The sequence below is a fragment of the Balaenoptera musculus genome, chromosome 16 (assembly GCF_009873245.2).
Source record: "Balaenoptera musculus isolate JJ_BM4_2016_0621 chromosome 16, mBalMus1.pri.v3, whole genome shotgun sequence".
Taxonomy (NCBI): Eukaryota; Metazoa; Chordata; class Mammalia; order Artiodactyla; family Balaenopteridae; genus Balaenoptera; species Balaenoptera musculus.
In genome coordinates this window covers 16,420,759-16,443,936 of record NC_045800.1, presented here as the reverse complement: position 1 = coordinate 16,443,936, position 23,178 = coordinate 16,420,759, and the positions used below count along the sequence as shown (strand labels likewise).

Sequence of the window (23,178 nt, the reverse complement as noted above, 5' to 3'; positions counted from 1 at the left end):
AGACCACGTTTCAAGTGTTCAATAGACACATACGACTGCTGGCTGCTGCCCTGACGTTTCAGCTCTAGAGTTCGGAGGAGGGAGTGGATGGAGGGGCTGGCATAATCTAGAGGCTTGGTGATGTAGTAGGTCTTGGATAAGGCGATAAAATTGTGTGAAAGGCCATTCCATGAGAAGTTGCAGGGGGAAGAAAACTGCATGAACAAAAGCATAGGGATATAGGTAGTTGCGATGAATTTTTAGACAATGAATAGCCAGTTACAGATGGTTCATGTTGATGGAGTAATTAGAAGATGAAACTGGACAAGTAGTTCGGGAACAGATCAGAAGGTTAATGCAAACGCGTTGAACTCTAACCTTCCCGGAAGCCTGGAGATTGACGAGCAAGAGTGCCATGAGAAAAGCAGTGTTTTAGAAAGATCAACCTGGCATCAGAGGCATGACAGGTGGATATCACATCTTAATCTTCCAAATAATTCTGAGTTAAGTAAATTCAACAATCATATTTTATAAATCAAAAGACTAATATTTATATAATCTCATATAATAAATATGAGTTCATTATTAAACTGGCTTTCTGGTTTTCATATATCAACCCCAGGAGCCAACCCAGAGAAATGCATCCCGGAGAAGCCGACCCAGGTTTCTGAGTACATAAGGCTGACAGCCTGGTTAGTGACGGAAGGTTCTGCCCCCTTGGAGGTAAGGCATATGAGCTCAGGTGATTTGTTCAAGACAACAGGTAAGCAGTCTTGATCAAGTCTAGGTGCCTGACTCCTAAGTCCATCTCTTACTCATGTCACCAAACTGCTTGTCTGTTCCCCACAAGACTGGAAGCTCCAACACACTGCCTGCCATAAGGTATGAACTCTAAATTTTCATTGACTGAATTCCACTGGAGCCAGAGAACCAAGTTCTCTGGCTTCTGCAACAACCCAAGCACAGAGTGGTAACAGGCCTCACTAGAGCAGTGCACTGCAAGAAGAGGTGATGTAACCCTCTTATTTCCTTCGAAATTCAGATTTTCACTATCAGACATAAATAATAGTTTCTCTAAGGAAGGTGCTAAGCCTCAAATTGCAACTTATATGGGGCATTCTTTGCTAGTGTCACAGGAAACAATGAGATTATTTCCCAAATATTTCTAAGAAATGGATTTATTTCTAGAAATGGCACCTAGATTGCTGGAATGTATTTTAGCAACATATATTCAATGAGTATACACTGTATGAAAATGTACATCATTATTCTTTAAAAATAGGCATTTCTCTAAAATTGTTAAGTCAGAACTACATGTTCTAGGCTCCAGGTTCAGTTGTCAATGTGTAAAATACTTGATTTATTTGTCACTTATTGTATTCTATTTTCAATGGGGTTCTCTCTTTTGTAACTGGAAGATTTATAGCCATTTTTCTTACTGGACTTTACAAGGGAAAAACTCCCTTTCCCCACCCCCAAGTTTTCTCCCTAGACTCCCCCAACAGTCAACATAGCTAAGAGAATCAGATTCGGTTTCACTGACTTACAGATGTCTGGCAAGAGGTTAAATAGCTGAGTCTCACTTTGTGCAGGTCACCAACTTGTTAACTCGTCATACTGTAAAGGGGTAGCTGGGAGGGGGACCAAACTGTGGGGATCCAAGGGTATGTGCAATGTACAACGTCATACATATACACACGTGGCAGCGCAGCCGCTGCAGTTAAAGGTTAAAACCAGTTCTAAGAGGTCATCTCAGGGTTAGTCATACAATCAAGGAGGAGAGAAAGAGGTCAGGGTGTTGTAGGTTCACACATGATACTTTGGGGGAAAAGCCCCCTTTTTTTTTTCTCCTCAACATTTAACTAAAAACATTTTTTAAAACTACAGCTTGCTGCTGACCCAGCGTTTTCTCTTGTTTACATGTGAGACATTATTATTACAGTATGTTTACAGTATCAGGGGTACAGTACAGTACATGAAAGGGTCTACACTCTACTGCACAGGCCTCTCCAGTGAACGGGGTTTGTCCACAAATGTGAACTTCTCGGTTCCTGCAAGATTGTGAATGTACAACAATAAACCATACACAGTTCAGCAGTCACCATTTTTGTCCTTCAGGGTTTTTTTTTGTTTTTTTTAACCATTAAAAACATTATGAAACGTGGCATCCCCTTGATGCAAGGACTGGGAAAGCCATTTTTATTTTTATTTTTGTTCCCCAAACTCACTGTAAATGACAGTAACTTTGGTTAAAATTTAAAAAGTCTTCTATGTAGGCAGAGCTTTGTCTTTTCAAATAGGGCAGGGTCCTGAGGGGGAGTAAAGTGAGGACGGAATAGAAAGATGGGAGGAAGAAGGGGCGAGAAGGAGGAGGAAAGAGAACTAGGAGAGACTTCTTTTCCAAGGGAGAAGCTGGACAGCACAGGGTAAACTGGATTCTGAGGTGGTTTTGCATAAATAAAGGGCAACAGTCAGTTTCTAAGTTCTCCACACACGCACACGCACACAGGGAGGGAGGTGTCCCACGGCTGTCATGACTGGCCAATCAAAAACAGTACATCGCAAATGACTTGTGAAACCAATGAGTTCATCGACGGCGATACCGAGATGTCCAACAGCTATGACTCGTACAGCGTGAACTCCGAGTGGCTCTCGTCCACCGTGGCCAGGGCCAGCAGCGCACGGGCAGCCCGTCGCATCGTGTCCACACTAGTTGGCTCAAAGGGCGGGTTCTGCTCCAGCGGGAGCAGGCTGGCCTGGCTCTGCTGGAACCGTGTGGCAGCAAGCCTATCCTCCAGGAAGCCCAGGAGGTTGCCGATGCTGCCTTTCTGCGCTGCAATGGCACGGGCTGCCAGCCTGTCACCCTGTGCCAGGTTGGCTAGCAGTACTACAGCCATCTCCCGGCACACCGGGTCCTTTCGGTCACCGAGGAAGTGCACCATGGTGCTGTACAACTTCTCCAGGCGGCTGAAGGGGGGTGTGGCCAGGATCAGGTCCACATTGCTGTCCTGGATGCTGAGTTTGCTGAGGGTCTCCAAGACCAGTCTCTGGGGGGAGAGGATGGCGTTGGGGCCCAGGGTGGAGAAGGGGTCCTGGGCTTCAGCTGAAGGGCAGACTGCCCAGTGTAGGAGTCCATCCAGGACAGGCAGGCAGATGCTCTCGGGGTATGGGGAGAGGTCCACCTGCCCCGAAATGTTGGCGAGCGTGACCAAGGTGTTCTCCCGAAGCATCTCCAAGCAGTCCCACCAGCACTCCACTTTGCTGCAGCTCACCCCTTGGTCCTGCTCCTCCTCCTTCTCGTAAGTCAGTGGCGCCTGCTTCCGTTCTGGGTGCTTGTGGTGCAGAAGGATGAGCTTGCCCAGGGTCAGCAGCAGCCCCGGGTGTTTGGACATCTCAGAGTCGTTGCCTGGCACAAATGACAGACTTCGGATGGTATTGGAGACACAGATGCAGCGTCTGGCAAGGGAATCCTGCCAGTCCAGAAGGGCACACAGTGGGGTCTCTCTTTACTGTGGGGTTCATCCTCTAGGATCTTGATGTTCCGATGGCTCTGTGCTGGGCTGATGCCAAATGGGAACTTGCTGCTTTCCTTGGTGGCCTCTACACTCTTAGCTCCCTCCTCGGTCAACGTGCTAGACCGGGAGGACAACATGTCATCCACAGTGGCTGTGACCCGTTTTTCTGGAGGGCCATCGGTCGGGGGGCCCTCCTGCTCTGTTGTCCCTGGTGTACCCTCTACTGCTGTGACATACTTCCGAGTGACTGGTGGGCAGGGTACCTGAGGCCGGGAAGGCAGCAGCTCTGTTTTGCTCTCAAAGTGGGTCTGGGGGCTTCCCTCGTGGCGCAGTGGTTGAGAATCTGCCTGCCAATGCAGGGCACACGGGTTCGAGCCCTGGTCTGGGAGGATCCCACATGCCATGGAGCAACTAAGCCCGTGCGCCACAACTACTGAGCCTGCGCGTCTGGAGCCTGTGCTCCGCAACGGGAGAGGCCACAACAGTGAGAGGCCCACGCACCGCGATGAAGAGTGGCCCTGGCTCGCCACAACTGGAGAAAACCCTCGCACAGAAACGAAGACCCAACACAGCCAAAAATAAATAAATAAATAAATTTATTAAAAAAAAAAAAAAAAGTGGATCTGGATATGCTCAGTGGTGTCCCCCGCCACCAATCCGCCGGTGCAGCAAGCCACTGTCAAACTCCTGCACGCGCCCACGCTGACCTGAGCAGTCCTCCACAAACGGGTCATTCTTTTGCATGATCTTTACTGGAAGCCTGTCCAACTTACTAATCAGTTTCTCCTCACTCTTCTCTGAGGCGGCTTTGTCCTTGCCCACAAAGGCCATCTCCTCACCATTTTCGATTACTTCCTCCTCTTCTTCCTCCTCTAGTTTAGGACCTAGAAGGTATTCCTCCTCCTCCCCCTCCACAGGAGCTGGACTAGACACTTTGCCGAACCTCCCAGGGTCCAGTAGTGTTCTCCGTCCTGGGTCACCCACCTCATACTCCTTTAAAATGCCAAAGATCTCAATCGGGCAACATCGGAAATATTCCACAAGGAGCTCTAGCAACCCTGGGAGCTGACTGGGGTTGAAAGTCATGATGCTGTAGTTGTCATACAGCAGGATGTTAATGGTGTCTAATGCCCACGTGCTCTCTGCCAGCAGCCCAGACTTGCGGGACATCATTACCCGCCATGCCTCCAGGGTTCCGATGTCTTTCGTCGTGAGCCGCCTCCTCTGCTTCAGCACAGGCTGTGTGGCTTCAACAGAGCCAGGTGGGAAGGTGGTGTCCCGTCAACTCATAGGGGGCTGCACAGGGGCAGGTGCTATGTGTGAGGCAGGTACTGGGGGACCTGGCTTCTGCATCTTCATCCCAGAGTGCAGGAATGGAGACTTGCTAGGAGACGTGCGGTTCTCCATTGGCCGGGGCAGGGGAGCAGGGCTGGGTACCTGAGGAATGTGATTCTGCATGCTTGGTGGGAGCTGGTAGTTGGATGGAGGGGGCCTTGTCATGGGGAGCATGGGGGCAGAAGGACCATATGGGGGCTGGCATGTGCCATGGGAAGGCCATGGGCCTTCATGGTTGGCTCTCTGATCCGTGTGCAGCATTTCATCTGTTCGGTTCATGCCCTGATAGGCAGCGCCTTGCGGGGCAGAGCCCGTGCTCTGCCTGTTGGCATAATTGTGAACAAGTGTTTTTTAAAGTTCATTTCTCAAAGGTCAAAAATAATTTATTGTGTGTCAGTCCAGTTTGGAGAGATGAGAAAGGTGCTTTGTTCTTCTTTTAAATGCGACCGCATAGACACATACACACAGAATTACAAAAGCTTCTTAGGCAAAAATATATGGTCTAGGTCCACAGACTCTTACCTGAGAGCCTGTGGGGGCAGATACGTTTTGGAATTCAGGATTTGGGGGATTCTAGGAAGACAATACGGTACACAGATTACATATTACAGAACATCTTAAGCAGGGTCCCAGGTCAGCATTCCATAATCAAACATTAATGTCTCTGCAGCAAAATGTATGATTGTTCATACTGAGTAGATAAATAATGACTATAAAAAGCCTCATGCCAGTTCAGGTCAGATGTTACTGCCAAATGAGTTCAATTCAGGTCGCATTTACTCTCAAGTGAGTTATGGAAAAAACTCTGTCTTCAGAGTTTTCTAGATTTGGGAATTGAGAGTGAGAAATTGTGGACCTGTATTATGAAATATTCCTTCGTAGAATGTCATCTACTCTTTAGGGAAGGCAATGAAACATATTTAAACCTACCAAATATGTTAAATCAATTAACTTACAAATAATATTATTCAATAAATACTTGTCCAATGAGGAATAAACACAGTTATTTAAACAGTGACAATTACAGGGAGATTTGATATAATAGGCTACATCCTGTTAGCAGACATTAAGAATGGCCGAAGGCTTGGGGACTTCCCTGGTGGTCCAGCGGTTAAGACCCCGCACTCCCAATGCTGGGGGCTTGGGTTTGATCCCCAGTCAGGGAACTAGATCCCACATGCACGGCGCAACTAAGACCCAGAACAGCCAAATAAATAAATAAATGCATATTTAAGAAAAATAAAAGAACGGCCAAAGGCTCGATAGTGATTGGTGGGCAACTTATTTGCAAACAATCAACAAGAGCCAATATGTTATACAGCCAACCCACTGCTTGTTAGCGGCAACATATCAGCTATGAAAATATCCTTGATTAATTCAAGGCTGGGGCTTCCCTGGTGGCGCAGTGGTTGAGAATCTGCCTGCCAATGCAGGGGACACGGGTTCGAGCCCTGGCCTGGGAAGATCCCACATGCCGCGGAGCAACTAGGCCCATGAGCCACAATTGCTGAGCCTGCGCGTCTGGAGCCTGTGCTCCGCAACAAGAGAGGCCGCGATAGTGAGAGGCCCGCGCACCGCGATGAAGAGTGGTCCCCACTTGCCACAACTAGAGAAAGCCCTCGCACAGAAACGAAGACCCAACACAGCCAAAAATTAATAAATTAATAAATAAATAAAAATTAAAAAAAAAAATTCAAGGGTGATTTCAAAGAATCTCAGGATTGGAATCACTTTAAAATCACTGTAGTCCAACCACCTCTTAGAGCAAAGAATCTTCTTATCCTTAGGTCAACAACCCCTTAAAGTTACAAAAGAAAAAAAGAAAAGGGAAAAGGGTTATGCTCTTCACCCCAGAAAGATGCACATACATGATAAGTGTCACAATCATTTCCAACGGATCTACTGACCCCGAGTTCAGAATTCCTGCCTAGATGCTTGCCATATTTGAAAAGAAAGCTAATGTTTTATAATTTCACAGCAATCTTAGTACCCTGGAGAGCTTCTATATTTTAAGTTGCTCATAAATTGACTGTGGTCATATGTTTCAATGGCTTCTGTGACATTTATCTCAACTTATGATTTTCTATGCAATATTTATAAGACAAATATTTTTTAACTCACTGTGACCCTTTGTCTTTACCATAAAGGTTGAAAAGAGGAAGTATCATGACATATTTTGGCTTTTCTTTTTGTATTTTTACATCGCACATCACACATAACTCAGACGGGGGAAAGAAAGAAAAAGAAATCCTCTAAGGAAAAAACATAACATTTCCTGCTAACAATTTATCAAGCAACAATTTTCAATTTGACATTAACTGGAATAGGAAATGATGGAGTAAATTTTCTAAGTGTGGCGCTGTCACGGGAGAAAAGACTTATATTAGTCTCTGGCATCAAATCATGATTTAGATTTGTCAGTATTAGGCACACCATTTCCTTTCTTTGACATTTTTAGGCGTCTGATAGGAGAGGATTCTGCGTTTGCTGCAGTAGAAACTTCCTTCTATGCACTTATCCGAACGGTTCATCAAGAGCATCCTTCTCAATCTAAACATCTCAAAGAGACTGGCTCACCAACACCAGCACCTTGGCACACCTGAAGAAGGAGTACCTGAACTCCACAATCACATCAAAAAGACTGATTTCTCTTTGTGTAAGAAATTAAGAGAGCAATGGTTCCTGCTAGGCATGGACAGAAAAACTGTCCTTCAACCTCTTTCCAGTTAGTCTGGTGAAACTGAACATAAACTGTCCTAAGGGCAAGCTGGAGCCCAGCTGAAATCTCACCCTGTTACTAGGCATCTTCCAATAGCTTGCTGCACTGTCCTCATGTCCATACAAGGACTATGCAAGGAAAAGACCAGGCAGGTCAACAAAATCACGGCCAAGTCAGATGATGGGCTCCTTACCCTTCCTGCATGTCGTCTCGTCATCAGGCTCAGCCCAGGGCCCAGGGAAAGTGATGGAGAGCAATCCTTAGGTCAAGTGGCCAAGGGATGTGAACGGTTTCCCTTCCCATTGTTGCCCTTGAGGACCACTTCTTTGCCTCTCCCTGTAGGAGAAAAACTCTCAGTCATAATAATTCATGTGTTTGGCTTGTTCCTTTGCTACCGTTCAGTGTCAAAGATATACCATGAATATTACAAAAGACAAAATCTGATGGGATCTTGAAAGCTTTATGCTAAGTGAGAATCAGACACAAAAGCCATATGTTACATTATTCCATTTATATGAAATGTCCAGAATAGGCCAATCTATAAAGACAGCATGTGGATAAATGGTCACCAGAGGCCGGGGTAGGGAGTCATGGAGAATGTTTAATGGGTGCACCATTCCCTTTGGGTGATGAAAATGTTCTGGAATTGGAGAGGAATGATGATTGCCCCTTTTTATATGTACTAAATGCCACTGAATTGTGAGCTTTCAAATGGTTAAAATGGTGAATTTTATGGTATTTGTTTTTTACCACAATAAAAAGAAATGTGATAGGGTCCTTTTCTACTAGGCTTGCATTTTTATTTCTGTAGACAAAAACATATAAGACAAAAATTGGAGAAAACATTTCAACAAAAGACAGAAGGGGAGAAAATTTATTCTAGCTTTAAAAATAGTTCAATTTGTTTTTATCAAAGTTGAAAGCAAGCAAGGGAGAATCTCAGTCTTCATGAGCCAACGCAATTCTTTCATCTTACAGCTAAGAAGTGAAGGCTTTCATGGTAACCTTGTCTTGAGAGCAGACGTCCAGATTTGAATCTGGTTCTGCCAGATTCTGGCCTACCACTAGTCTACATTACTGCCTGTGTGACTTGAATGCATTTACTCACTCTCTCTGAATCTCAGTTTCCACATCAATAAAATGGGCCTGGAAGTCCACAAAAGGTCACCAGACCACTTGTTGATAACAGCAAAGCTAAATTTATCAGAACCTGGTGCAGTAAGGGAGAATGCCGTCTTGACAAAATCTTCATTTCTCAGAGGAGAAAGTCAGAATGGATATTTATAGGGTTTTAGGATCTGGTCTCAAGTGACTTACAGCAGGTCTTTCAAGGTGGAGCTGACTGAGATTGGGCAGATTTCATAGCGTCATAGGATTAGTGGAAACAGCAGGGCGAGGGGGTCTTGACTAACTAACTGTTGTTTGAATAGCCGGCTGTTTACCTGTTGCTTTGGATAAACTGATCTGCAGGAATTTCCTGAGGCAAACTGTGCAATTATTATTGGTTTACAATCTTATCGTTCCTGAGGGAAGGGTTCCTGGAACAAACAAGCAAGTCATGTTGACATGGGTAGTCTCAGTTCCAGGCCCTAAGAGTTCTGTCACGTGTGATGTAGGGGGCCTCAGAGGTGCTATGGTTATATGTCAAGCACATAACCATTGCCTACACCCAACAAATCCTTTATTTTCTCCCAAAATCTCACCACCATTCCCACTAAACACTTGCTCCTAGATGGTGAATCTCAGCCAGAACTAGAACCAAGTCTTCTGCCTTGCTTTCTAGAACCCTTTCCATGATTGGGTTGGGTTCCACTTCTCCTGGCATAGGCAAATGAATTCAGCCACAGTAAAAAGCCCCAAGTATTTTTGCCACACTGAATGAAGAAGCAGCAGAGCAGAATGGTTGTGATGCCAGCAGACCTGGGTCTTAGGTTTTCTGTCACTGGATCTGACCTTAGGCCAATTATTTGCCTCTTCAAGCCTCACTTCCTCATCTAGAAAACAAGGATGGCCATGCTTAGCACTCAGTACATACTCACCTAATCTTTTAAATTAATAAATCCATGCTCCCAAATTCTAATTTCAACTCCTTCTCTCAGGTTTGACAAAGATGAATTTTTGTTTTGTTTTGCACTTGTTCCTTATCTTCAGAGAGGACCCTGGGTGTGGCTCTCGGGATGCTGAGACAGCAGCCTTTCCAATGGCACCCGGAGCTTTCCTGCTCAGAGGAAGGACATAAAATCCCCTGGGACATGAGGGACCCACAGAGTTTAAACCAAAAAGGTTCACATTATTTAAATAGGCAGCCCCAAAGTCTGATCATCTGAACCTCATCAAGCCTAAATTCTCTGTCTGACTACTTGCCTTTTCTCTTATCCTATGACTTCCAACATCCTTCATGGGCAGAGCCGTTGACATTTTTAGCTACTCCCTTTCAACCTGATTTACTGCCTAGGGCTCAAGTACAACAGTTTTTGTTTCAGTATTTATTTATATAAACTAGCAGTTTGTCTGACCTGTAGAATTACCCACATCTATATGGCAGGTTAAATCTATGACAGGAGAGTATTGCAAATAATTCCTATTCTGGACACTTCCAACGGAAGCATCAGAAAAAAAGGCCCCCAAACTAGGTATAGGGACCTGCATGGGTTCTAACACCCTCTGCTCCCAGTAAGTTTGGGGGAATCATTTTATATCTCTTCACCACAATGTTGAATTTGAAAAAGGCTGCTGGTTGAACAGGGTAACAGCTAAGATCTTTTCCTAGCTCCAATGAGCTGTTAACTACCTACTTTTAACCAAGGGTGTTTTCCTGAAAGTTCACACTCTCCTAGAAGGCAAACCCAGTAACTCTCTAATGGGTTTTTTAAGAGATCAAAATTAACGGGTTAATTTATATTTTTCTATCCAGAAACATTTTTTGCACTCCAACTAGAAGCCAGGTACCATCTTAGGTAATGGAAACACACCGTTGCCAATCCTGGCCCCCAAGGAGCTCACAGCCTGGTGGAGGAAGCAGCCAATGCAAGTCCCTAATTGAATTACGCAAGGTTTACCATGAGACCGCCAAAAAGGGAACAGATTCTAAAACAGGCTTGGATAATTAAGAAGAGCATCTCCTACAAAGTATCAAGTGAGCTGGAACTTGGTTGATTTTGTAGTTTTTGCCAAGATGAAAAGGGCATTCCAAGCAGAGGAGAGAACTTTCCAAAGGCAGGGAGGCAAGAAAGAATAGGCTGGATTCCGAAGACAGCAAGAACATATGCATGGCTGGAGTGTAAGCCTGCCAAGGCTAGTGCAGTGGGAAAAGACTCCCGATAAACAGGAAAAGGCTAGACCGGGAAGGAGTTTATGTAGATCTTACCAGGAATTTTGGAGTTCATTCTGAAGGACAAAGAGAGTCATGGAAGGTTTTAAGTAAATGAATTCTCGAGTCAGGTTTGAGTTCCATCGCATGTACTTGACAAAAACAGGAGGGGTGGACAGGTGAGTAGGACTGGAAAAGGGGAGATGGGTTAAGTGAGTCAAGACGATGTGAGAAAGCCAAAAATCACAGAAAGGAAGGCAAGACCAGTAGCAGGTCTTGTTGGGGGTTGGGGTGGGGGAAGTTCAAGGAAACAGAGTCAGATGTGTGGTTGGAGGTTCTTGAGTTTGACATGGACACGCAGGGTGAGAAGTCCACCAAGCAGCTGAGAAAAGAGATTTGGGTTTCAGGGTATGGCATGATGCAGAGATGTAGGAATTGTCGGCACACCTCTGGAAAGAAGTTAAAAGTGAAAACTTTCGAATACTACTAACAAAAATACAACAAAACAAGTAAGAAAATAATGGTAGGGAAGGGACAAATAATGTCTACAGTTTTCCTTAGACTTATTTCTTATATCTTCACAGATAAACATTTCTTCTTTATAGCCAATTCCAACATTATATAATAACAGGTAAGAAAAGTATAGGTTCTAGAATTTTTAAATATATATACATATGCATGCAAATGTGTGTTTTGCATTTGTGTGTGTGTGTCCTTCCTCATTCTGGGAAAAGATGGTACATCAGCTTCAAGCCAGGTGAGTTGCCCAAGAATAGCTAGGAAAAAGTTATATTCGCTTCTTTATATTTTAGTTTGTTGTCCAATGTATGCAAGACTTTCCCCTCCATCATTGAAAGAATGTGTTTGGCCCTGAGGACTTGGTATCAGGCAGACAACATATTTCTTACTTTAGAAGTGGCACTGTTAGAATAAAGAGCCTGAGAACCGGAACTGTTGCCAGAAATAGCCGGGTCAATTCACCCACTTCCAAGAAGGTCACCCCTTCAGAACAGGGTGCAGGCAGACTGAAGCAGAGTCTTGGCATTGCCACTGCTGCATCAGTCGGTTGCAAAACTTATGGCTCTTTGTTCCCTTGATTGAGAGCACTGGTGTTGACCGGGTATTTTCTGTTCCTCTTATACGGTTTTCCCAGCTGTGTCAAAATAATCACTGTTATCAGGTGACCCTCCCTAAGAAGTCAGTCTCCCTTCTGTTTTAACAGCTACCTGTTGAGAATCTTATTTTTAATGAACAATGATAACCCAAGAGCTGTCATCTGTCAGGTTTTAAATGTTTGTTAAAAATAGGAGTCCCAGACATGTAGTCATTAGACAACAGAAAACCATAAACAATAGGAAAAGCCAGTGACAGCAAGAGATGTTAATTATCTGAATTCATTACTACACCTCAGTTGGGGAAGAGAGGGCCACAGTCAGAAACAAATCATAAGGAAATGGAGGGTTATGGCCCTTAACAGAAGCAGTTCTACTGGCCCACAAGAAACTACATCCCTGTCACAAGAAACTACATCCCTGTGTACATCCTGTTCATATTAATAACTATAGCTATGCATTGGGGGAGAGGGGTCTGTCTTAGAGTAGGAATTGGAAAAATAGGGTAATAGCTCAGGAACAATGCATAACTTGGGAAAATGCTTTGAAATGATAGCTAATTTTTTTTATAGTGTTTCTTATTTTACTTAGCACTACACTACATGTTCTTATGGGTCACATCGCTCGATCTGAGAGAACACTGTGAGACAAGTCCTGTATCAGCACATTTTCCTGATGAAGAAACTGAGGCTTGGTGGGGCAAATGACCTGCTTAAGATTCCAGAGCTGGGAAGTGGCTGTCAGAGCTCTGGGGACCCAAGCACTTTTCTCCAGAGGCCACCTTCTCTTCCTCACATGACTGTTCTACCTAGGACACCAAAATGCCCTTTTATGGATACTGAAATGGGCACTCTGCCTCCCCAGGCCCCTCCCACTGGGCTCTCTGATTCACGCCATGATTTGTCTGGTGGGTGGCAGCTTGGGTTTCAGGCAAGAGAGCAACTCTCCAAACCCCAGATTGAGTTGGGGAGCCAAGGTTGGGTTTTATTCCATGGCCTCCTTCTCCCTAACTCCACATGGTACCACGATGTCCTGGGTAATCGCAGATACTCAAGACGTCCAAAGGTGCAAGATCCAAGGACACATCTGCATTTGTTGATTAAAGATCACATTTTTTAATATTAGTAGCTTCTTTTGTTTCACCCCATTTCCTTTTTCAGGCCATGACTTTTTTCTGTTCTCGTGCATGATGTAATATGTGCTTTTCTTTCTGAGCCTACCCTACCGAACTCACGTTCATGGTCTTACCCTCCGCAGTATTTTCCCACCATTTCCCCTGATTTATGAAAATTCAAACTTCCACATCCACAGAATCCTAGGATGGAGTAGACTATTGAATTCAATTGAGCAGAAGACCTTTAAATAGCAGTCCCTAGTACATTACATTACACATCATTAACAACCACTGCGGGGGCAGGGTGGGTTATGGAGGGCAATAAAGTCCTGGCTAATTGACAATCACTTCGAAATTAATACAAAGCATCTCGGAAATGCAAATTGTTAAATGTTTACTGAAGCCTATCTATATGCCTGGGCTGAATACTAACAACCAAAACCTTTCCAAAGAACTTACCTTCTGATTGCACTCAGAAGAATAATTAGAGGAAAATGTGATGAGTCATCAAGTGTTAAAGTGTGCAGAAGGTGATTCAATTGATCAAAGTCTATTGTATAATCACATTTCAGATACACATCTACAATATAAAACGAGCTACCGTTTTCTTGGTTAAAACTCAAACAAAAGTCCACAATTTTCTATGGGAAGCTATGACATCAGGCTAAAGACATCAGTCAGCATTTTCTTCCTGGAATTTAGGTTTTCCTCTTATTTGAACGTCATTTTAATATTCTTGAATTATTCAATAAGAAATGCAGTCACTATAGCCACAACAGGGCTTTTTGTTGCAAATCAAAATTATTTTCTCATTACCTACTTGCCCCTTAGATGTAATTTTGAAAATGTATTCTCTAGGACAATACTTTTCTTACGATTTTACTTTTGGAATCCAAATAACGATGACCCCCTCCCCCTCCATCCCCTGAAATTCATCTGCTGGGAACCCTGATGCCACAGAAAGGATTCTCAAGCTCTGCTAGAGAAAATACTTGATAAACTTTACAGCCAACATCAGACTTTGAAGAAGAGAAGACAAGCACGGCTGGGAGAGGACCATACACAGAGGCCTTCTAAATTCCTTTTTCAGTTTGTAGTGCTGCAGATAAATTTTTCCATGAAGCAGTCCAACCCCTGTTGCTGCAAGACCTGTTTTTTTTTGTTTTTTTTTTAAATAAGTCGGTAAACTAACTGGAACTTCTGTCAAGTCTGGTCACTCTGTATAAATGGGTGCAAATATAACTTGACATGTTAATTTCTTTCTAGAAAACAATTTACGTTCATAGAATCGTGGGATCCCAGAGTTGAAAGGACCTTAACAGTCATCCAGTCTAAACACCAATCTCATGTTGGAATTGTTCACCTCTAAAGTCTGTTTTCCAGAGCAGCTGAGCTGAAGTCCCAGAGTCAGATGTTTTTCACGTCCCTGTCCCATAAGGGCAGTGGAATATGAACATCGTCTCACTGGTGATTATTTCCCTGGGTGGTGTGGATAGATTCTAAGGAATAGGTTTAAAATGGATTGCTAATAGGTTGAACTAGAAATCGATTTTTTTGCTCACCCCTATGGCTAAGGTATTCCTCTGTATTTCTATTTTTCTTTTCTCTATAGTAATGTCTATACTTCTGAAAATTCCAGCATATTTGCCGTTTTTTTATAAATCTCCCCTAAATATATGCAGGTTTGAAAAATCCTTCTACCAGTCACCCATGAAACAGGATGAGGAGTTTCCAAACTGAAGGCCTAGAAAACCGACCAGAACAGAATAAATACGTGACCTGGCAGAGGTACAACAGGATGAAAAGCCAATGGCAGTAGCTGAGAGAGTGTCCTAGCGGACACATGCTCAGAAAACAAGGGCAGCTAAATCAAGTGGACTGTGGGGAGTAGGAGACCAGAGTGCCTGATAACTGTTTGGTATAGGGTCTTGCCAGACAGGAAGCTCTCACCTGCCCAGTGACCAAGAGAATTAAGAGAGTCCTGGCTTCAGCTATAGACAGGAGCAGGAGAAAGATATCTGATGTTAGAATAAAGGCCTGATTAACAAGTTCAACTGAATAAAGATAAATTGACTAAATGGGGTAGAATCTTACTTATAATTACCTTGATGTGTTTCGCCTATATTCCCAAACCTTATATGGTAGTGCAGTAAAAAAATTTTTTTACTACGAACTGTTATGTTGATTATGCCAACAAACACATGGATAGGGGATTCCAGGAAGGAGAAAGGGGTACAAGAGCAATGAAAGGGAAAACTGGGTCCATGGAGGTGCAAACAACAGAAAGTGCTGTTACTGACAGCAGCCCTGGAGGGTTCTTTTTGGGGGAGTCAGACTCATTCTCATCCAAGAATGAAACAGAAGGACCTTATACAAAGGGTCAGATTTGATTTTTCTATCATTGGAGTTTATGTTTGCTTCCCTCCCCAAAACAGTTGCTTCATTTATGGTTGGCAAATCCATAATAGAGTTTGACTGAACTCAACTGGGCTTTTTCCATTGCCTTAAAATTTAACGTTTTATTAAACAGGAGGATAAAGAAAATGGAAAAGTAAAGATAATTGGCAACAGATATCTATTTGGCACTAGCTACTAGAATTTATTAATATTAACACTGGGCCATGTTTCAAGAGCTTTTAAAAAAAATAAATAAATAAAATAAAGTTAAAGCCCCTTGATTTCCAGCCCAGCACCATTTCCCCCTCTCCCTCCCCAGAGGCAACTTCTATCATGAATTTAATACGCATCTTTTCCCAAGATTTTGTGCCTATACCATGCATAGATACATCATAGAATATTGTCTTGTTACTTTTTAAATGTTATAGGCATTATATTATTGGTATTAATCTACAACCTGCTATTTTCCAGCCAATCTGTTTTGAGATCCAGCATTCTACATCTTACAGAGTCCCAGTGACCACTAGTTTAGAGAACTATTTTTTCTAAAAAAAGAAAAGAAAAAAGAATGATTCCCATATGCAAATGTTCCTATTAGATAATGAAAGATTAAAGTGATGATTATTATGGACACAAGACATTAAAAGCACTTAATTGATCTTCAAGTGTATCATGAGGGTCTCTGATCTATCAAATTAAAAAGCACAACATTTTAAAAAATTACAATGAGTGCTAATCAAACTAGATACTTTTTAAATTTCATGGAGCTATTTTATTCAAATGAAAGTGCTTTGAAGATGAAAAGTGCATGTTTTTCCTCCCAGAATTAAATCATTTCATCCCTTGTCCCACAAATTTTATTAAAATGGGAAAAAGTAAATACGTTCTTCCCTTTTTATGAAGTTTCAGTTTACTTATGTTAGGGCTTGCTTACATTTTCTATCCTTATTTCTTGTCACAGTTTGTAATTTCCCTACACTGATAGATATTCTTTATCTACCCCTTAAATTATGCAGAGTAGTGGTTTGGAGGGAGGGCTCATGAACCTTATTTTTCATGTGGTTTTCTCTCATTATTTCATTGCAAGGCAATATTTTTTAAAAGACTTCATGCTAGCGAATGGCAATTGACATACAGAGCATAACAACTTTTTGGAGTCTGAAGGTCTGTGATGTAAATACCCAAGTTTGTTTTTAAAAGGTTTTCATAATCCATTGTATAAATACTTACATAATTTCCAAAACATGTTCTTTGAAGCCACAATCCTTCCAGCATTATTATCTGTTAGTAACTAGTAAATGTGGGATCTGCAAGCTTGAATTCCAGTGTGTCACTTTATCATTTTCAAGTTTCATGGGAGTTGGAACTCAGAGGACAGACTTACCCCTTCTTGCTTCAAGAAAACATCTTCAGTGTGTCATCCACTTTGGAGGGAAGAAGACTCCTGAGTTTTGATAAACTGATACCAGAGGGATACCAGAGGGAACTGAAATAGAATAAATATTTGTAGGCATTTAAACTCATCCTTCTAGGTAACATTCTGCAATTCCTTCTATGATCCACTTTTTATTTTGCCCACAAACTTCTGACCAAGGCCATGGGGGTTTCAGTGGAAGTCAGCAAAGACAACACTCTGCCTGTTGGAAATCCAAAGGGTTATGTCCTATGTATAAGAGGTTTCACGTGGGCTTAATCTACCCTGGCTGGGGGTAGAGCCGCTTAGAGAGAGGGAGAGGTCTGATCACAGTTTCAGTTGAATTTTGCTGATCTTTGGCTTTCTGGGGAAAACACCTTGCTGGGCTATAGAGCACAGGCCTACAAGACTTGTAGTTGCCCAGCCATGAGACCAAAGAAAGAACCCACAGAAAGCGACAGAGATCAATCATTTATTGGACAGGGGATCTTACACAAAGCGTCCTGGAGCGACACCCCACCATGCGCAGCAGACAACGGGCAGGACATGGCAGCAGTCTTTACTACAGTGAGGGGGTGGGGGGGAGAAGGAGGCTCCCATTTATAGGGGAATTGATGTCAGGTGGGCTCATCAGTTACCGGGACTAATTAAGCCCTATAATTAAGAGCATTGGATAGTCATGTGAGTGAAGCAGGGACTGGTCGAGCAGGGGACGGACAGAGAGCAAGAGAACAGCCATCTTGAGTGGCCTGACCATACACACCTGAACACAACCTTGTGGGTGTTTCCAGCCTCAGATGCCCACCTGTGGCTGAAACCAAAGAACAAGGATAGCCAGAGACCCTTTGGACCAAGCCCTCTGCTAGGCCTTGACTGGACCTTTTACCTGGCGCTCTATAAGTTTCACCCAAGAAGAATCCTTTTGGATTTTTTGCTTCAACAACCTAGGTCACTGGTTTGTATCTTCTAGACTTTCCAGTACGACAGAAGTCTTGACCTTTGTGGACTTTCATTTTTTACTGTATTGAAATTATTTTTTAGTACATTATCTTTTATTATAGCTTCTCTTATTGCAGTTTGTTTTACTGATATTTTCTTTGCATTTTCATCTTTAAGAAAATAAATGGAGAACAGTAAGGATAAGGGGAAGAGTTTCCAACATGGGGGGCCAGACGCCAATTACCCCCCAGTGAGCTCTGCCTCACTCAGCCCTTCCCTGCCTGTCAGTACATCTCTCATTTCAGCTCCAGATGGTCCCCTTGACCTTGAAGACAGCTTTCTGGGAGAACTTTTTAGTCTTACACCTAAAATCATTATTCTTGGCAGCTCAGTGTGGGTACAGGCGAAAATATTCTCTCTGGGGAACTGTAACCCCAGCCCTAAAGTTGGCTTAGCGGGGCTGGAAACACACACTCTTATCTCAAGATGAGTACATTTACCAATTAAAATTCTTGATTTCTCATCTGCATAACTTTCTCTCACTGAGGTGATTAAGAGGAATGCTGGATATTCTCCTTCTGTCCCTCTAGATCCACTTTCCACTGCATCTCCCAGCCAAATCTGGCCTTTTAGAAAACCCCAATGTAAGCAAAAGTATATCCTTAAACCGGAAAAGAACCAGGCCATCCATTGCTTTGATACCATCATCATCATCATCATCATCATCATCATCATCATCATCATCATCATCATCGTCATCGTGATACACTTATTAGACACTTGCTCAGGACCCCCTCTAACAACGTGTGAATACAGGACATGCATGTATTTGCACAGAATGGAAAAATAAATAGGTTTAAGGAAAATGATATGGGAAGTGTCTGCTCAACCATGCAGGCAATAAATCCTGCAGGAGTTCAGGAAAGGGAGAGAAGATACAGCCTATGATATTTTAAAAAATTATCTCGGGCTTCCCTGGAGGCGCAGTGGTTGAGAATCTGCCTGCCAATGCAGGGGACACGGGTTCGAGCCCTGGTCTGGGAAGATCCCACATGCCGCGGAGCAACTGGGCCCGTGAGCCACAATTACTGAGCCTGCGCGTCTGGAGCCTGTGCTCCGCAACAAGAGAGGCCGCGATAGTGAGAGGCCCACGCACCGCGATGAAGAGTGGCCCCCACTTGCCACAACTGGAGAAAGCCCTCGCACAGAAATGAAGACCCGACACAGCCATAAATAAATAAATTTTTTTTAAAAATACATTCTATCATGAAGACCGTGACGTGAATTCTATTAAAAAAAAAAAAGTAACCAAAGTGCATCTTAGCATCTGCTTTCCAGAGTACACTGGTAAGATACTTTAAAAAAAAAAAAAAAAGATCTCAGTAAAGAGGTGGGACTTGGGAAATACAGTATTGAGATTATGAGAGAGAAGGGCATTCTTTCTTCCAAGGAGAAATGTGTGAACAGAGACATAAAAGAAAAACAGAAAGGAGCCAGACCTGCCTGAGGCCAGTTAATGGGCCAGAGCTTGGTACGGTAGGTTTGTTTTACCTGTAGGACAGGGACTACCTCTTTCCTATGTGTGCCACGTACTGTGCAGGCCATTTGGTGTACCTGGGGAATGTTACAGCACAATGTCTGGGCCTTTGCTATGGAAACAACATTTTGCTGTTTGTGTTCTACTTAGTTTACTAAGAATAGTATGAGTTTTCAGCTTAGAAAAGATTGAGAACTGTATTTGTTTTAGCTTACTTAATTCTCTTAACCCTGGCACATTTTTTCATGCTTTAAAATTAATACATAGAGTAGAATGTATGAATTACATGGAGGAAATTGATAGTCCTCCATGTAATTTTTAGTAGATAGTCCTGCGAGTTTTGACAAACACATGCAGCCAGGTAACTACAACGACAATCAAGATATCAAAGAGTTCCATCACCCAAAAAAATTTCCCTGGGTCCTTTGTAGGCAACCCTCTCGCTCACCTCCAGCTTCTGGTGACCACAATCTATTTTCTGTCCCTACAATTTTGCCTTTCCCAGGATGTCTATAAATGGAATCACACATTCTGTTGCTTCTTTCATTTAACATAATGTATTTGTGATTCACCCATGTTGTTGTATATATCAGTAGATTGTTATTTTTGTTGCTGAGTAGTATTCCGCTGTATAGATGTTGCAGAGTGTTTATCCATACAGAAGTTGAAGGACATTCAAGTTGTTTGGCAATTACAAATAAAGCTGCTATCAACATTTACATACAGGTTTTTGTGTGAATGTAAGTTTTCACTTTACTTGCATAAATACTTAAGAGTGGGACCTCTGGCTCACATAATAAGTATATGTTTAGGTTTTTTTGTTGTCATTAAGCAAAGCCTCATAGGAACATTGAGTGTGTAGGTAAAAAAATCTGAAAAGTACAGGTTCACAAACTTATTTTCCCTTAACCTTTTCACATATATTTTTATATAATTTAACATTGTGTGGCGGGGAGGGGGGGCGGAAATAGCTAAAGAGCTCTTTTGCTCTCACCAGTAAAGTTACACAATAAGTGATACAAAAGCTCAGCATTTACTTCTCAATGTTTCTCTTTAGTTCTTCTCTAGTTTTTTTTTTTTTAGTTTTATTAGTTTTTAGTATATTTAGTTTTATAAGAAATGGTCAGGGGCTTCCCTGGTGTCGCAGTGGTTGAGAATCTGCCTGCCAATGCAGGAGACACAGGTTCGAGCCCTGGTCTGGGAGGATCCCACATGCCGCGGAGCAACTAGGCCTGTGAGCCACAACTACTGAGCCTGCACGTCTGGAGCCTATGCTCCGCAACAAGAGAGGCCGCGATAGTGAGAGGCCCGTGCACCGCGATGAAGAGTGGCCCCCGCTTGCTGCAACTAGAGAAAGCCCTCGCACAGAAACGAAGACCCAACACAGCCCAAAATTAATTAATTAATTAATTAATTTTAAAAAAAAAGAAACCGTCAAACTGTTTTCCAAAGTGGTTGCACTATTTTGCATTCCCACTGGCTGTGTATAAGACTTCCAGTTTTCCTGCACCCTTGCCAGCACTTGGTATTGTCTTTTTTTTTAAACATAGCCATTCTTATAGGTGTGGGGTGATACCTCACTGTAGCTTTAGTTTGCATTTCCCTAATGACTAATGATGCTGAGCAACAACACACTGGAAAGGTTTTAGTTCTACCACAACTATAAGTAACCACACCACTAGGCAGTGGTTCTCAACTGGGGGCAATTTTGTCACCCAGGGGACATTTGGCAACGTCTGGAGACGTTTTCAGTTGTCCCAACAGGGGATCTAGTAGCATTTACTGGGTAGGGGCCAGGGATGCTGCTAAACATCCTTCAATGCACAAGACAGTACCCACAACAAAGAGTCACCCATCCCCAAATGTCAATGGTGCCAAGGCTGAGAAACTCTGCACTAGCGTGTTGTCAGAAAGGTCCAAACATGGGCCACCCTGAAGATTAGGGGAGCTCTTCATGCTATATTACATTTACACTAATAAAAATGGACTTAGGAAACAATTTCCAGTAGATCTTAAACCCTTTTTCTTCAGTCTGCCCTAGGGTTCATAACTTCATGCTCTCAGCTTGATACTTCCCATGATAAGTTCTCTCTCAGGTTTAGACGCACACTCTTGCTAACTTACGTATTTGGCCTTCTTCTGACCTAAATAAATGTCAAATCATTGAGGTTTTCCTTTGCGTCTGAGTTCCTTTTAATGGTGAGACTCTGTATTATCAAACTCTAGCTCAGAGTAAGTTATGTTTGCATCATAAATCCTTGAAAATTGTTAAAATTTATTGCCAAAAGGCAAGCCACTTACTCTCTCTGCATCTCAGTTCCTCTGCTGTGAAATAAGAGAATCAGAGGGGCAGCTGACTGCCAAGGCCTCTTTAAGGCTCTCCTGTGCTTTGATTCCTATCGAGACTGTTGGGTGCTCCTGCCATTCAGCAGCACAATGAAATCATTCATGCACCATTTCTTGTCACCAAAGGTGTACATATCTATTTAGGAACCCTTGCCTCCAGTCACCCCCTAAAATTTTTTTAAATAATTAACAGGTAAACAAGACTATATGATCTGCCTAGCAAGAGTTTAACTTCCTTTGACGACTCGTTATAGATTCCAGTCATTTTTAGATTTGGGTTTTTATTTCCGGTCAGCAGTAGAGCCATTTCCAGTCCATGTTTGTGTGCCCTGAAGTTTATCTCAGAATGGGTGTAGGAAGAACAGGGAGGTGAGAATTCCCTGGTGGTCCAGTGGTTAGGACTGAGCGCTCTCACTGCCTGGGCCCTGGGTTCGATCCCTGGTCAGGGAACGAAGATCGTGCAAGCCGCGCAAGGTGCGCAGAGCAGCCAAAAAAATTTTTTTAAATAAAAGAAAAAAAAGAAAGAGCAGGGAGGCAGAAAGGCAAGAGATCACCTACCTGCTGTAGCCAAATACTGCTCTGAAATTTTTATCTCAACTTTCTTCCCACTAATGCAGAGCAATAACTTCATTCAACAAGTACATATGTGTGTCTACTCTGTTCTCAGCACTGTGCCAGAGACTTAGGTAGACACCAAAGAAGATCAAGATATGGCACATTTCCTTCCAGAATGTACCTTGACACAGGGAAGGACTAGACCATCACCCTCAAGTCATTAGCCAGCCATACAAAGCCAGGACTGTGAACTTCTTGGGGGTTTGTGCCCCTAGAACTGACACCTGCATGTAATAGGCCCTAAGGAAACATTTTACTGATGAAGTAATAGAGCATCAAGCAGTGCTTCTCACATTATCTGCGGTAGAGGACCTTTTTCAAAATTTCCAATCCATTGGTGGCCAATGCATTGGTAGAACACAATAAAAGTGTGCGTAGATGTCATAGCAATGCCAAATTGTTGTATACATTTCTAGAAGCTTTATCCTAATTTCTGTGGTTATCTCATTGTAGAGTAGTAAAATAACAAACACAAATGAAAACACCCACAGATCAGCACTGGTCCATGGACCACACTTCGTCAATAAGAGAAAAATAAAAAAGAGGCTACTTTGTGCCTAAAGTGATAAGGGTACATGAACCCACAATTCACTCTGATTTCACCCACCAAGTCTGGGGCTTGATGCAAGTAAGAAATTGAAACAATCAGAAAGACCTCAAACCCCACCCGGACTTGACTTTGTTTCCCAAACTCTCCTTCTCCCAAATCTGTTTTCCGTTCAAGCATTGGATGGGGGAATAAACCAAGAAGGAAAAGGAAGAAAGGCAGATGTGAGACTGAGTTGGCTCATCCAGAGTGATTGACAGAGGGTGTTCCCAGCGACCCTCCCAGGCTCTCCTCTTCAG

The 23,178-nt window shown here is 43.0% G+C and overlaps 1 protein-coding gene across 1 annotated transcript; it reads right to left on the bottom strand.

The window, feature by feature from the left end:
* Window positions 1-2,381: 2,381 nt before the first annotated feature.
* On the bottom strand, window positions 2,382-5,171 carry LOC118882895 (AT-rich interactive domain-containing protein 1A-like; the record flags this gene model as incomplete). Its single annotated transcript, XM_036829272.1, is given in 4 exon segments — window positions 2,382-3,484; window positions 3,487-3,806; window positions 4,122-4,141; window positions 4,143-5,171. Coding segments are annotated over 4 exon segments (2,343 nt in total), but the record flags the coding sequence as incomplete, so codon positions are not given.
* Between the last annotated feature and the right edge of the window lie 18,007 nt (window positions 5,172-23,178).